Source organism: Camelus ferus, chromosome 16 (assembly GCF_009834535.1).
Source record: "Camelus ferus isolate YT-003-E chromosome 16, BCGSAC_Cfer_1.0, whole genome shotgun sequence".
In the NCBI taxonomy this organism is placed as follows: Eukaryota; Metazoa; Chordata; class Mammalia; order Artiodactyla; family Camelidae; genus Camelus; species Camelus ferus.
In genome coordinates, this window is record NC_045711.1 from 31,749,135 (window position 1) to 31,764,465 (window position 15,331).

Sequence of the window (15,331 nt, forward strand, 5' to 3'; positions counted from 1 at the left end):
GCGGGGGAAGGGAAGGCAAAGGTGGAAGGAAAGGAATTCCTCAGAACATGGGCAGCTGATCAGACTGGGGACAGAAAGGGCCACCATAGCTGTGAGGAAAAGGAGGAACAGAGAACAGCAGAGATCAGAGATGGGAATCTCCCCAAGATAAGAGAGAGGAGTGGAGGGAAAAGGAAAAAGAGAACTATAAATAAGGAGATTCATTTAAGAAGAGATTCTTCCCAAGTACCAGCAGAAAAATGACTTCCTTCCACTGAGGTGACCATTTGTATCTAAAGAAACCAAGAAAGTTGGTGAAGTCTACAAAATTAGGAAGAAAAAAATTTTCCATAAGAGAATACTAACATATTCCATCCACAGAGAACTATGTACTGCTATTTTTTTCATTTGTTTTTGTCTTTTTTTTTTTTTCACAAGAAGAGAACACTTATTTGTTTAGGAATAATTTCAGACTTACTTATTTGTGTCAAACGCTAGGATGCCACAAATGAGCTGAAGAGTTCTAAGGCACAGCAGTTAAGAATAAAGGCTTGAAGCCAGATCTGCCTGAATTTGAATCCTGGCATTGTCACCTGAAGCAATCTGCCTAAAAACTTGCTTCGATCTCCAAATCTGCAAAATGGGAATAATAACAGTACCTACACCTCAAGAATTAAATGGGGTAAAATATGAAAGCGCTTAGAACAGTGTCTGGCCCACACTGACCACTATTAAAGTACTAGCTTCCCATTTTCCTCCAGATCTGGAATGTGAGCTCCAGGAGAACTGGGATCTTGCCTGATTGTTAACTCCTGAAGCATCAGGCACCTGACATAGCAAGCATTTGTTGAATAACAAAAATGTATTGAATAATATAAACTTCATGTCAGCAACACAGAAGCCCAAAGGAATAGCACTACCTTTTTGTTATTACCGACAACTAAAACCTGCATAATACTTCAACCTCAAAGTTCATAGAGGGTTTTCACAGCCCTTCTCTCAAGTGAGTCTGTGAAGCGGATAGCATCTCCATCTTACAGACAAACTACAACCCAGAAGACTTCAGTGATCTGCCCAAGGAATTCTGGAAATTAATCCTACTTCTGTTCAATCTAGACCCCACCCGGAAAGCTCAGAATATACCCTACCAAACTGTTGAACCCTCCTTACGTGCAAATACACAAAGCTTAAGGTCACCAAAACACTTTATCCCATTTGCTTAACAGAATGGACAGAGAGGGAGGAGACAGAGGAAACAATGTTAGTAACTGCTGAAGCTGAATGACCAGTACGGGGGGACTGGTTATACTCTTTCTACTTCTGTATGTCCGAAACTTTCCATAACAAAAAAATATAATTAAAAAATAAACTCTTCACTCCCCAACATAAATTCCGCCACTTCCAACTGTCTGTTGAACACACCTGGGTGTGAGGAGAACCTCACAGCTGAAAACCAGTCTGAGGCAGAGAAGAGGGTGCCGGACTGGGAATCAGGAAGCTTCAGTCTTCGCTGATTCCTCTCACTCCTCTGGGCCCTGAACTTCCTCGTCTGTTCCCTCTAGGATAAAATTCTGATTTCAGCTTTCTACTAGTTCCTTAAACTCAGCATCCAAAACCAAACACATCCTTATTCTAAACTCCTACGACCTGTTCTTCCTCCTGACTTCCATATTCCTAATGTCCCATTCTGCCAGCCATCTAACCATAAAAATTTCAGCATCATTTCTGACTTGAGATATAGAACCGACTGTTCCTTTCCCCTCCTACCTAAATAGTCACCACATCTCTCTGTTCAAAATATCTTGAATCCATCACCTCCTCTCCATTTCCAAGGCCACCGATTCAATTCAAGCCCTTATCATCCCTCACTTGGACTACTACCATGAACCCAACTAAAGCCCCTGTCTCTAGTTTCTCCTCACTGGCAATCCATCATATTCATCCTTAGCCTGACATTTTAGACCCTCCAAAACCCAGTCTGGACCTCTCAACAGCTGCATCTTCCACTGCATCCCTTTATGTAACCCAGGGTCCAGGCAATTTGGATACGCAGATTCTTGACATCCGCCTCATTTATGAAAGCACCTCCAGACTTTGCTCAAGCTATCCTTCCCTCCAGAATGTCCTCTTCTTTCCACTGGTCCTCATTTTCACAGTGGTGCAATTTAAATGCCACCTCTTCAGTTGAAGTGTTTCCTTATATCCCCAAGGGGGCAGTATTACTCCCTCCACTGAACCCCTAAGCACCCTGTCTGAGCCCCTTTTACAGCACCCTTTAAATTCCTATTAGTCCTTTCTTTCTTTGGTGCCCCGTCCTCTCTACTAAATGATTCACTCCCTATCAGAGGAAATGATCTTTTATTTATCTTTGTATCCTTCAGAATAGAGCTTCTCAAAGAGTGTGTGCCATGGCACAGTGGTGTGTCATGAATTGTTCTAGACCGTGACCCCCTCAGTCCTCTAGGCAGCCACAAAGAGACTTCAGCAGCCAGGGTCCCCAACTGGTCAAGCCTCAAGCAGTCTCCTCCTTCAACCAGGTAGATGCCATGATAACTTAAGAAGCACTCAGAGGACACAACACAGCACATGGTACACAGTGGATACCGAATAAATATTTGCTGAATTGACTCTTGGAATAATCCATTTAATACCCTTCAACCACAATTTCCAAGAAAACTGACCATCTAGACTAGACTCTCTCTGAACATTTTCACTGAACGTGTTCTGGTCACCTTTTTAATAATCACCTGTTTACTAGCTGGTTATACTTGCCTTACCACCCAAAGCCCACATCTACAGTTTATTGCATAAAATAGCAAAGGATATGAACAAACAATTCACCATGAAAGGACTCAAAGAGAAAAATTCAACATTACAGAAGAAATTCAAGTGTCACTTTATACTATCAAATTAGCAAAAACTTTTAAGGAAAAAAAATGTATTTCTATCCAGTTATGGTGAAACAGGTGTATCTGTGTATCTGTTAGTACAAACTAGTATAACATTTTTGAAACACAGTATGCCAATATATATCAAAAGCCGTAAAAACATTCATACCATTTAACACATTATGCACTCAGAAATTTATCCTAGTGATATAATTAGCCAGAAAAAAAATACAATAATATATACAAGAATGCAGATTAAACCATTAACTGAAAACCAGCCAGCAACGTAAATATCTAACATAAAAAGATTTAAGTAAATTATGAGAGCATGACTTGATGAAATACTTTGCAGCCTTTCAAAGTGTAATCTTACAAAATTAAAATTGTGACAACTATAACATGGAAATGTTTCATAATCTAATAAACAGGAAAAAAATCCAAATTATATGCATCAAAATTAAAAATGAATACACATTTTTTAATGGAATGCCAAAAAGAAAATCAATTGTTTTAGGGTAGTAACCCAAACCTTTAACAATTTAGTTAATATCAATTCTTAAATTATTTAAGAGAGAGAGTTCCACCAGGAAACAAGGGGTTCTGGCAAACAAGCTTGGAAAAGGTCCACTGCTCCCGTCTACTGCTCATTTTGGCCTTAACTGAGAAGGCCACTTCACTCATGCACTCCTTTTCACAATGACCTATGACAACCCAGACCCCAGCTTTCCAAGGACCAACAAACTAGCTCAGCTGGTTTTCTGACCATCCCAGTGAACCTGTGGAGGATGAATCGTGCAAAACTAGCATATCCTCAAGAATCAAAGAACCCCTACAACCATGTTTTACTTTAGTAATCAACAAGTAGCCAAGCCTAAGTTCAATTATAAACCCTCAAAGTACACAGTATTGTCACATTAAAGTCTCTGGGACTAGTATTGAAAATATATCAAAAACTAATTTTAGCACTGATGCCCCACAAAGACAGTATTAAAACAGTCTTCCAATTGTTTTCCTGTAATATTTCCATTTTCTAAGTTTAATAATGAATGACCAAGTTACTAATGGACCAAGAAGATTAATTACTGTGAAGTAATAAATACTCAAGACTAAATTGTCTTTCTTAGGGTATTTCAGCTAAAAATAAATAATCTGAAAGACTAATACAACCATTGTATGAAGGGAACACAACCTTTAGGAAAAAAGTTTAACCTTTTGTTTCCACTGATGTGTTCTTAGTGTCTAGATCCTAAAAAAATGCAGATATATATCGTCATTCATGACAATACACAAATAGCAGATAACAGAAAAAACAGTTTAATACTTAACCAAGTTCATCAGAGCCCGGTGATCATCACTCAAGAATGTTGACACCAAAACTGAAGGACCTCTCAAGTTCCAAAATATGCAGATAGGTTGAACCCCTGTGCGGTTACTCATTCAAAACAGAAGTGGAAGATTAACCTACCCTCACTTCTCTTCAAACAAACTGACAAAGTACCAGGCAGTCTCCTGAAAGTATGTCCACCATCATCCAGTCCGTTCCAGAAGTAGCCAATTCAGTCAGGACCAGCGTATCCAGGTTACCAGTTTCACTAGTGCTCCATATCCCTCCACCTTGGCCCACCTCACCCTTTCTGGCCAGACACTTTCATCTAGATTGCGTCTCCTTTGTCTCTTCCTCAGGCATTGCCAAGTTCTTGTTTTCTAAATAAGGCTCTGCCAAGCCTTACTCACCTGCAGTTCACTGCACTGGGTATCACCCAAATAGCCCATCAGAGCTCTTTATAATTTCTGAAAGAGAGAGAAGGAACTTTTTAAAACACAGTAGAAAACACCATTGCTGGTGTATCAGTTCTGAAACATGTGTCCAGTATTCACAGCATATGGTCTTTTGGTCCACAGTATTTCAATAAAATGTAGCATAACCAGCCAGGACCAAGAGTCCCGAGATAAGAGTCCAGAGATAAAAATTTGGTTCAGTGTTGCTACCACTTGGGTGTGTGACCTTGGGTAAGTCACTTGACTTCTCCAGGCCTCAATTTCCTCATCTGGAAAATAAGACAGTTAGACTAGACAGAAGAAGCAGACCAAATCACAATGGAAAGAGCAGGCCCTTTCCAAGGCACAGCGCCGGACCCCCACTTACTAGACCTGTGACGTTATGTTAGTTCATTCACATTTAGCCTAAATTTCCTCTGCAAAGTGGAAATAACTATCTTGGAGTTGTTCTGAGAACTAAAGGAGAGAGAATGAGTTATAAAAAGCCTATAGTAAATAAACTGTGAAACTCATTCATAAAGTTCCACAGATGGTAATTACCAACATTACTCCCAGCCCTAAGGTTACATGAACTCAATTCCCAAATATTTATTTCCTTAAAAGATCAACAAATCAAAACTTTACCAACCTGACAATGTAATTAACTCTTTGAGTGTTTCAGTAACAATTCAATTACAGTTATCTTAAACTGACGGAAGCTTAAGATTATCAATATTACTTATCATCACAGGAAATAAGGATGGAATAGTTCCTGCATAACATCTAAGCCAGTTCAGTGGCCATGCCTTTCCTGACTTCTCTCTCTGCTTTCATGACTGCCAGGGTTCCTCAGCAAGAGAGTTCTTCAAAGGCCAAGCGACACCAAGTGTTTTCTATGGTCAGATCAAGGGAGCACAACTAACGGTGGAGAAGGGAAGAGAGGCTTTTTTTTTTTTTTAATCTTTTTTACTTTATATACTTAAGTACTACTCCAGTTTGTTAACCATAGCATGCATCAATTTTACATAAAAATAAATGATTTTTTAAAGCTATGTTACACATATTGCCTACTGAAAGGAAGCTCGCCTCACAGGAATATTTTCAACACAAGGAGAATATCCACAGAAGAAAGCAAAAAGGCAAATTCAGATGTGCCGAGAACACCTAAAATATGGCACAGAAATAACAAAAATCACAAACATTCACACTTCAGAATGGTTCAGTCAAAAAATATGCCATGCATTCCTCTGAAGAACCTAATGATGAATCAGGGCTTTTGGGGGTCAAAAGCAAGTTGAGTACACAAAATCTGGTTTTACCAGACAACTTCCTGCTCTTGGAGAAAATGACCCAGTACAATTTACATGAGTAAACAAGCTGGTATGACTGTTTGGTAGTATGTTGAAAACTTTTAATTTGCTTTAGAAAATTGGTAGCTTAAAAATATATATGCACACATATATATAAATATATACCTAAGTTAAAAGTCTTCATGTTACATCTACAATATTTTCTGAAAGAATATTAACTCTATTAAATTCAGAATTATTCAACGAATATATGTATGTATACATGTGACTGAACTGTTACGCTGTACAACAGAAATTAACACAACATTGTAAACTGACTATACTTCAATTAAAAAAAAGAATTATTCAAAAGTATTATCCCACCCACCCTTGAAGCGATAGCTCACTAAGTTTTATGTTGCTTCTAGTCAATGCTACAGAAATAATCCTGACTACACCCATCATTTAAATGAACTATAAACTGGTGTAGTCTCACTCTCCACACGTATCATAGTTCTCACCTAGAAAATATTTCAAAATATTACTTAGAAATCAAATTATATTTGCATGTACACTTATCTAAGTGTACTAAAATAAACAACCATAACAATTTGTTTATAACTTTTAAGTAGCTCCTCCCCCTCTCATATCTAATCAACAAGTTGATAAACTTGGCCTAAATATTCTATGCATTTAAAACAACAGGCAAAGGTCCTTATTTCTTGTGCTAGGCCTGAATTTGGAGTCTTATATATAGGCTGACAGACAATTACAGACTAATTTGCATTTAATATTAATACCAAGCCTCCTCTTAAACAGAGAACAAAAATGCATGTGTAAGATCTGGTCTACTTATTTGTAGGTCCTTCTGCAATATTCTTACCCTTTCATGAACATGTTGTATATTTTTAAACTACACAAGGCCCTATGCAAGCATCGTTCCCCTCTCCAGTAAAACACTGGATGATTCATAAATGTTTACAGACTTTAAAACAATGTAGATTGAATATTTATGGTATTAGAAATGAAACTTCTTGCTAACAAGTGCAAAAAATCAAGTTTACCAACTACAGAAAGGTACTTACTGATTCCCCAAAACTACAGCCTTACCTAAAAATAGTGTCCTAGCTTCCCAGCCAAAAGGACAGACTAAAAAAGCTATGTCTTTATTCAGCTCAAAGACACAGACTCCTACTTCACCACAACCTTCAATACTATGGTATTTCCCATTTTAGAATGCTTTGTGTAACAACCTGTTTGGTGGCCAACCACCAACTTCACTTTGAAGTTAATACTAACACTTCACATGGTTTGCATGTGTGAGAATTGTGGAAAATGTCTTCACACAATTCAGGCCAAACAACACTAGCCACACAAGATTACCTATTTCTAAATATTCCATTATAGACTACAAACAAACATCTCCATAGGCCAAAAAGTAGATTACTGGTCCCTTCCACAAAGAAATCTGTAAAAAAAAAAAAAAAAAGAAAGAAAGAAAGAAAGAAAAGACAAAAGGTACAGATTGGGAGGTCTAAGGCATGAATATGCCTCCATCTGTAAACTGAAAATAAATAAATTTTAAAATCCATTTGCTTTGCCAAGAATAAAAATAAAAATATACGTGATATACACAAGCACTGCTGAGTTTCAAACACAAGCAAATGTGGTGTATGCATTTACAAAAGGATCTTGGTTTATGTCCACCTTCCTTTCCCAAGTTTTTTTTTAAAGGCAAAAATGTCAATTGTATGCCTTAATCTGGAAAAAAATAAAGCACAGCTTATTCTTCTTAAACAGATGTGTGATAGAGATGAAAAGTTTGAGTGGATTTCAAAATACAAAGGCTACCCATATGTGTTAAAGAAAAAACAAAAAAAACCTGCAGTAACCAATCCACCATAACAACTTACATTGTCTCAATAAACCATAGTAAAATATTTTTAAAGTTGAGAAAATTGCTTGTGAAAAATTTTAAATTAGCAAATCTCTCTCCTTCTCCCCAGTACAGATTCTAACTATTCACTGACTCTATATCAATAATGTTCTATAAATCCAAAGCCTTATCGGTTAGATTAAATAAACAACACTTTGAATTCACACACTATGTGTGACCAGAAAATGACAAACCAGCCTTATCCCTAATAAGCTAAACAATATTCAACATTATCATTTTATTTCAAAATAACTATGAGAGAGACAAGTACTATTCATTCCATTTTTCAGAAAACAAAGGCAGAATCTGCCTAAAATAATTCTTTCTAATGGAAAAGGTGTACTTTATATGAGTCTCCAAAACTGGACACACAAAATCCACATACACAGTCACTAACACTCAATGCAGAGTAAGTGATGGACACCAAAACACACATAAAATTAAGACACTCAACTAATTACTCAAGGAAATTTAAATAGACAAACTATAATTACCCCTGATGAAGATACTTATCAAGGATGGCTACAAGTAACACCTGGCTCCAGATAAGCTCCACTATTTTGGAGCCACTGAAAAGTTTGGTACACTTGACAGTTTTCTTTTCTAAATCTAGCCCTGCCTCTACATGCATTTGACTTAGTGAGTGATTTGGAAATAAAGATGGCCCCAAATTACTTAGTTTTAGCCTTACCCTTATGACTTGATTAAAATAAAGAAAGAAAAAAGGTAAATCATTTTTAACTGCAGTCTCACCTTACACATCTCACCAGCACTGTAGTTCTTTAGTGATCAATTATTACTTCATCCAATTCCTGAGGCAAATAGAAAAGTAAAATGTGTCTATACAACACCAGTAACAGACATGATCAGTAGCAAATATTTTATCAGCCTGAAGTGAAAAGGCATCTACATTTCAAATGGAAAAAGTTACCACAATGGTACACTATGCAGCTTTGTAAATGAGTTTGTTTTACTTTAAAATAAAAACATTATCTCTCTGTGTAACAAAAGATTATAAAATGCTTTTAAAATCCAAAACATAAAAAAGTCATCTCTTACAGCACTGACCTTACTTTCTAAAAAAAAAAAAAAAAAAAAGAAGAAGAAGAAGGGAAAAAAAAGAATTTAAAGAAAAGAAATCTCATTAATATGAGCTGAAGAGAGGGCAAAATTAAGAACAAACTAGCCAGGCCAACTCCCTCCTCCCCCTACACACACCCAACTCTAGGAATCCACTGTCTCTGGATTTATACATATTATATTAATGATTTGCCTGAAAAGTGTAAGTTGGGAGAGAGAAGGAATTCTGAGTTTCAAACAACACCTGAGGATCCCAGTCCAAGAAGAATCCTATGACCCTGATTTCCAGCCCTGGCTGGAGGATCCTCAGCAAAGGGGAGGGTGCAGGAGGCTCAAATATTCTAGGGGGAGAGGAATCAAAGTTCCCTAAATAAAACTGCAGTCCCTTAGCTCTAGAATAGGGGAGTCTTGAAGGAATCTCCAGGAAAGGATAGTCTGTTTTTATTTTTGTTGATGTACTTGTGGGCCAATGAGAATTTCCGAGGAGGGGGCGGAGAAAGGGGCGAAGAAAGTGAAGCTCAGGCAACAGCCCTCGGCGGGGGGTGAGGGGACGCACCCCTGACCCACTTTTCCCGACGCCCACCCTCCGGCGCCCGCCCCCACCCCAGGTGGAAGTCCGAGCCCTGAGGGGGCAATCGAGCGGGGCGTGGGAGGCCCGCACGCTCCCCACCCCCAGCCGCGACCCGGAGGAGGGGAGCGTGCAAGGAGGGTCGACTCCCCCTCCCGGAGTGCCCGGGGCTAGACAAACCTCCTGCAGGCTCGCGGCCCGGGTCTGCAAGGCCCCCTCCAAGGCCTGGGCCGAGGGCGCCGCGGCCCCCAGCGGAGGGGAAGGGGACCGAGGAGGGGAAGAAGCTGTAAACAGCTCCAGCGTCCGGGCCTCGCCTCGAAGAGCCCCGCTTCCCAGGCCCCGCCGCGGGCCGCCTGGGCTCCCGGCCCGCCCCGGGGCCGCCCCTCCCGGGACCTGGGGGGCCAGAGGGGAGTCCAGTCCCCTCCCCGGAGGGCTCTGGCAGCTCGCCGAGCGGTCTCAGCAGCAGAGAAGGGGGAAGTCAGGACTTACCTGTCATTACTTTCTACGCCATCTTGGATCCACTTGTCAACGTCCCCACAAAGCATTATGGGTAAGAAAGAGCCTTTAAAGTGACTCCCCCCCCTCGGCCCCCGACTCCCGCCTCCCGCCGCCGGCGCCGCCCCTCCGGCCGCACCTCCCGCGCGGAAAGTTGCCCCGGGTGCCGGGCCTGCCCCGGCGCCAGCAGCCCGGCCCACTCCTCTCTTCTGCACTGTTTGCTTTTAAAATTCACCCCCATTTTTTAAACGTGGCTTTGGATCTTTCCCATTGCTCCAGCCCCTGGCCTCCCTTCCCCCCACCTCTCGCCTCCAAGCCTGTTCCCTTTGCCCCGCCGCCCTCCGATCCTGGCAGACACCCCACGTCTGCATTTAATCAGCTCGAGGTTTCCCTGCTGCTGGCAGCAAAGAGCTGCTCATTGATTTATTTATGCGCATTTATGCGTCTGTTACTGCTCTAGATCCTTGGTGCACGGCTGCGGGCTCCTGCTTCCCGCCCCCAAGCAGCTGGGGGTCGCCTTCGGGGCCCGGTAGTCCGGCAGCCCTGCAGCCTGGCCGGCGCTCTGACTGCCGCATCCGCAGACGGAAAGGTATCTCTGACCGCTCCGGGGCCGTCGGGCTCCGGGACCTGGGCGGACACTGTGTCCCGGACTCTAACGGCATCGCAGCGCGTTTAGCGGGGGAGGGATGGGGAGTAATAAGCTAAATGCAACTTCTACCCCTGTTTACTCTCCCTGCCGCTGTCTCCTCCCCTCGGCCAGTAACGCGATCCGCGACCCTCTGAGTAGGGACCCCTCCCCTAGGAATGTGACTGTGGGCTCTGCCACTTTTGTAAATCCACTTTTACAGCCCGGGCTGCTTGCAGACTGGGGACTTCCCCGGACAGGTAACTCGGGGGCGCAAGCTGCGGGCTCCTGCCCCAGCGCAGAGGTGCGCCAGAGCCCGGGGGAAGGTCCCGGAGAGGGTCCGGGGCCGAGAGGAGCGTGGGCCGGCCCGAGTCCACCTGCCAGGTCCCAGCAGGGCGGCGAGCGCAGGCGACCGGGCGAAGTGAGGACTGCGGGCGCCACTGCCAACCAAGGCTCGTTGGAGGATGCTCGGAGTCTCCTGACTGCGACGGGTGCGCTAGAAATAAGGGGCGCCGAGACGTAAGCCTGGGATCCAGGCGGGCGACCCCGCAGCCCCGCCCGCTGCCTGGGCCTCTGCTCCAGCGGGAGGACTGATTGCAGGAGAGCCGATCTCTCTCCCCGATACTCGCCACCCGCTTTCGGTTGCGCGGGCGAGCAAAGTGGTCCCTTTCCCCCTCGAAGCCCGTTGGTTAGTCCCCTGCGCTCTCACTTCCCATTGCCTCTGGTCTCTGATTTACAGACTTTGGGGGCCTACTCTGGCTGCTTTCCACCACCTCCCCAAGCAAATTTTTACAAAGAAGTGTCCAAGGAAAAATCCTCCAGGACATAGAGACTTGCGAAACTGTATTCGGTGTAAAATGCTGTTGAGTGGCTCTGAAATCAGAAGAATGCGCGGGGGGCATTAAACGCCCCCTTCGGCGCTCGCGGAGAGCCTGGGGCCTTGGGGTCGACTCAAGAGTTTTACACTCTTCCAGACCCTACGAGAAACCTCTCTCGAGGAACCTGGACGGTTGCTGACATACATAAGCCCTGCCCCCGGGGAGCTAAAAAAACTCCACCGGGCAATTGTCCCGGCCAAATGAGAAGAGTGGGGTGTAGACTCATTAAGGGATTGGCCCGGGGTCAGCGCTGAGGGAGGGAGCGAGGTAATGAGTCACTCCAGGCCGGCGAGAACGCGGCGTGCCGGGAGGGACCTCCCCTGAGTCACCCGCTTCCCTCAGCCGAATGAGGTGGGAAACCGGAGCCTGGAGCCAGGTTCTTGGACAATCCAGCGCCCGCCGCCACGCGGGGCCGTGGGCTGGGGGCGGGGAGGCAGAGCCCCTCGCGACTTTCAGCCTGCTGGAAAATGGAGTGGCCCTCCCGTCTAGAGGAGATTCCAAAGTCTCTTTGCAGGGCAGCCAGTAGCTGCGTTTCCAGGCCCCCTTATGCACCTAGCCACCCCTGTGCACTTACTGAATGGTTGCTTTGTGTTTACTCGGCAATCTTTATGCGTGTGGTCTGAGTTTCCTATAATTCAACGAGAGCGTAAGCCGAGGGTGAGGACTGTACCTCTCTGACATTTCTTCAGTAGGTACCTTTCTTGGCCTTGTATTGGCCTGGACCCAGAGAAGAGCTGGATATATGTGCCTGCCAGACCCACCCGTTCATCCAGTCCAGGGTGCTTCCTGGTCCATCCTTGTCCAAGACAGCCCCTGAAGCCTGAGCTAGAAACCCCCCCTAACTCTTCTCCCTGCCTCTACTCTGCCCCCTACAGTCTATTCCCCATCTGACCAACCCAGTGTGGTTAGCGAAATGTTAATAGTATCACGTGACTCCTCTGCTTAACTCCAACAAAGGCCACAGGATCACACTTAGAAAAAAACCAAATTCCTAACCATTGCCTACAAGGTCCTGTGCGAGGTGTCTTCTTTGACCCTGGATTAGAAATGTTCTTGTATGTCTCTTGTTGAATATTTATTATCTGCCCCACCCCCATTGGAGTATAAGCTCCATCAGGGCAGAGGTCTCAGCGAGCTTGTCCACCCAGTGGCTAGACCCGGGCCTGGCACGTATAGAGATGTTCAGCAAATACTCACTGAATGAATGACCAAACTTTTATGAGAGTGAGGAGTGGTGGTGAAAGAGTGCAGAAGCCTAGAATGAGCAGCTGAGGGCCCTGCCCTTGCTTCTGACCACTCGGATTGCACACAGCTGGAGGCAGGCAGGTAGGAATGGACTTGGGAAAAACAGGCCTCTTGGCCACCATTAATGGTACTCCATTCTGATTCTGATCTTCTGAACCACAGCCTCAAATAATTCCCTGGTCACACTCCTCTTCCTTCCCTCTTTTTGTCTTCCCCTCACTGGCCACACCTTATTCTTTTCAGCCCTAAGGCTCAGTCCTTGGGTCTCTCTTACTCCACTACACCCCCTCGCTTCTCCTTCAGTCTTAAGGCTTTAATAAAATACCATCTTTATCCTGAGGAAGGGCTCCAAACCTATAGCTGAAGCCCAGAGCTTTCTCCTGACCCAACAACTTGAAACTTTCACAGACATCGTAAATTCAACACATCCAGAACTGAATTGACTTCCTCCCACAGACATGCTCCACCACTGTCTTCCCTGGCTCCATCATTGGTAACTCCATCCTTCACATGGCCCAGGCCACGGTGACGCCTGTCTTTCTCTCAAACCCCACCTTTAATCCATCTGCAAACCCTGCTTTACCTTCAAAATGTGTCAGCATTGACTGTTTCTCATCACCTGCACTGTGGCCACTCTGATCCAATGCACTTTAATCTCCTCCCCCGTCCAGTGTATTCCCCCCAGGGCCATCACACACATCCTGATAAAGTGCAGATCAGACCTTATCACTCCTCTGCTCACAACTCTCTAGTTTCTACTCGTCTCATTCAGAGGAGAAATTAGAGTCCCACACAATCTGCCTCTGATGTGTTTGATCTCATCCCCCACCTCTCTCCCTCTGGCTCTGTTTCAGCTGTACAGTCTCCTTTTTGAGTGTTTCCTCTTCCAGTAACACTGTCTCTCCCAATATCCACATGGCTCACTCCTCCGCCTCCTTCAAGCTTTGCTCATCCCAATGAGTCCCTCTCTTACTATTCTATTTAAAATTCCAATATTCCTACACACACACACAGGTATACACAATTTCCTTCCTGCCTTTTTCCAATAGCATTTATCACCTCCTAATATAACAAATAATTTGTTACTCAGTTTCTTGTCTGTCTCCATGTGAAGAGTCAGCCTGCTGATCATCAGATTTGTATTTGTTTCTGGGAACTACATTTCCCAGCTATGCCCTTGCTTCCAGCTGGGGCCATGTGACCAGTTCTTGCCAATAGACTTGGAGCAGAAGTGTGACTCTGAATGAGCTCCTGCAAATCTGCCTGACCAAAAATACATGCAAGGACTCAAAGCTCAGCAGACAATAGACCTTTATTATGTTCATCTACTGGGAACTTGTGATCTATTTGTTACAGCATTTAGCACCTTAATTACTATACCCACCAGAATGGAAGCTCAATGAAGGCAAGGACTTGTGTATGTTTTGTTCACTCATGTGTTTATCCTCAGTGGCCAGAACAGAGCTTGGCAGATAGTGGGGCCCTAATAAATATTTGTTGAGTGAATGAATTAATTCCCTTTTCCATGACCAGTCATGAAAATAAGTGAACGATTGGCAAGGAAAGGACAATGGGAAAGGAATTTTGTTTGTTTGTTTAAAGAAGTAGTAACTGAATTTCTAGAGAATGATTGACTACAAGGCTTTGGTAAAACTGAATAAAGTTCCCTCTAATTTTGTTCTTCCCTGCTTCACCTTCTCTCCTCTTTTCTTCTTCCCACTTTTCTACCTCCTTCCTCTCTATTTCCCCCAAGTCCTCCTTCACTCTCCCCTTCTCCTTTTCACTCTCTTTTCTCTTCCATGGATTTTCTTCTCTTTTTATTCCCACTTCATCTAAAAAAAAAATTCACTGCGTATTAATTTGAGCTACTGTGAGTACTCAACCAGGATATCTATTCTAAGTCACTTAAAATATAGACATGGGAAATAACACAGGTTAAAAAACAAAGAAATATTAAATCCCTGGAATCCTATATTCCCCTTCTGCTTTTAAGGCCCACTTCATTTCTTCTTGACGTATAGAAAGGAAGTGATGGTGGACCAGATGACTCAGACTAACCCTCCCACTAAGGACAACTAGAACAAAATGGGTAACATATTCCTCAAAACATCTGCTCAAACACATTTGGGAGGTTCACAAAAGTGAAGACTACCAAGGATAGCCAGAACAGGGAGGTGATTCTAAAAGTTGGGGTCTTTGTGTCCAGGGCCTTTGGCTTTTGACAGCCATTTAAGTCAAGAGTATCATCTTGCACATTAGGATAACTATTATCAAAAAAAAAAAAAAAAAAAAAAACCAAAAGCAAAACAGAAAATAATGAGTGTTGGCCAGGATGTGGAGAAATTAGAACACTTGTGCATTGCTAATGAGAATGTAAAATGGTGCAACCACTGTGGAAAACATTGAGCAATTTCTCAAAAAAGTAAACAAAATTACCATATGACCCAGCAATGCCAATTCTGGGTATATACCTTAAAGAATTGAAAGCAGGGACTCAAACAGATATTTATACACGCATATCATAGCAGCATTATTCACAGTAGCATAAAGGTAGAAGCAACCCAAGTGTCCATCAAGAGATGAATAGATT

General features: G+C 43.4%; 2 protein-coding genes across 5 annotated transcripts in view; one reads left to right on the forward strand and one right to left on the reverse strand.

Moving 5' to 3' along the window:
- The window catches only part of HELZ (helicase with zinc finger), a 141,723-nt gene extending 131,686 nt beyond the window's left edge, over positions 1-10,037 (reverse strand). For 2 of the 4 annotated variants that reach the window (XM_032457042.1, XM_032457039.1), the window contains exons 1-3: positions 9,988-10,037; positions 8,604-8,662; positions 4,602-4,658 (exon numbers count right to left, since the gene is read on the reverse strand). The gene's annotated coding sequence lies outside the window, so the exon portion shown is untranslated. The remainder of the gene's footprint in view (positions 1-4,601; positions 4,659-8,603; positions 8,663-9,987) is intronic. The other 2 variants (XM_032457040.1, XM_032457041.1) reach the window with 2 other exon arrangements.
- Positions 8,350-15,043, forward strand: LOC116669296 (translation initiation factor IF-2-like). Its single transcript, XM_032498593.1, has 3 exons — positions 8,350-8,378; positions 9,448-10,048; positions 10,454-15,043. Exons 1-3 carry the CDS (start codon positions 8,350-8,352, stop codon positions 10,667-10,669), a joined length of 846 nt encoding a protein of 281 aa, XP_032354484.1. The 3' UTR covers positions 10,670-15,043.
- The last annotated feature ends 288 nt before the right edge of the window (positions 15,044-15,331 follow it).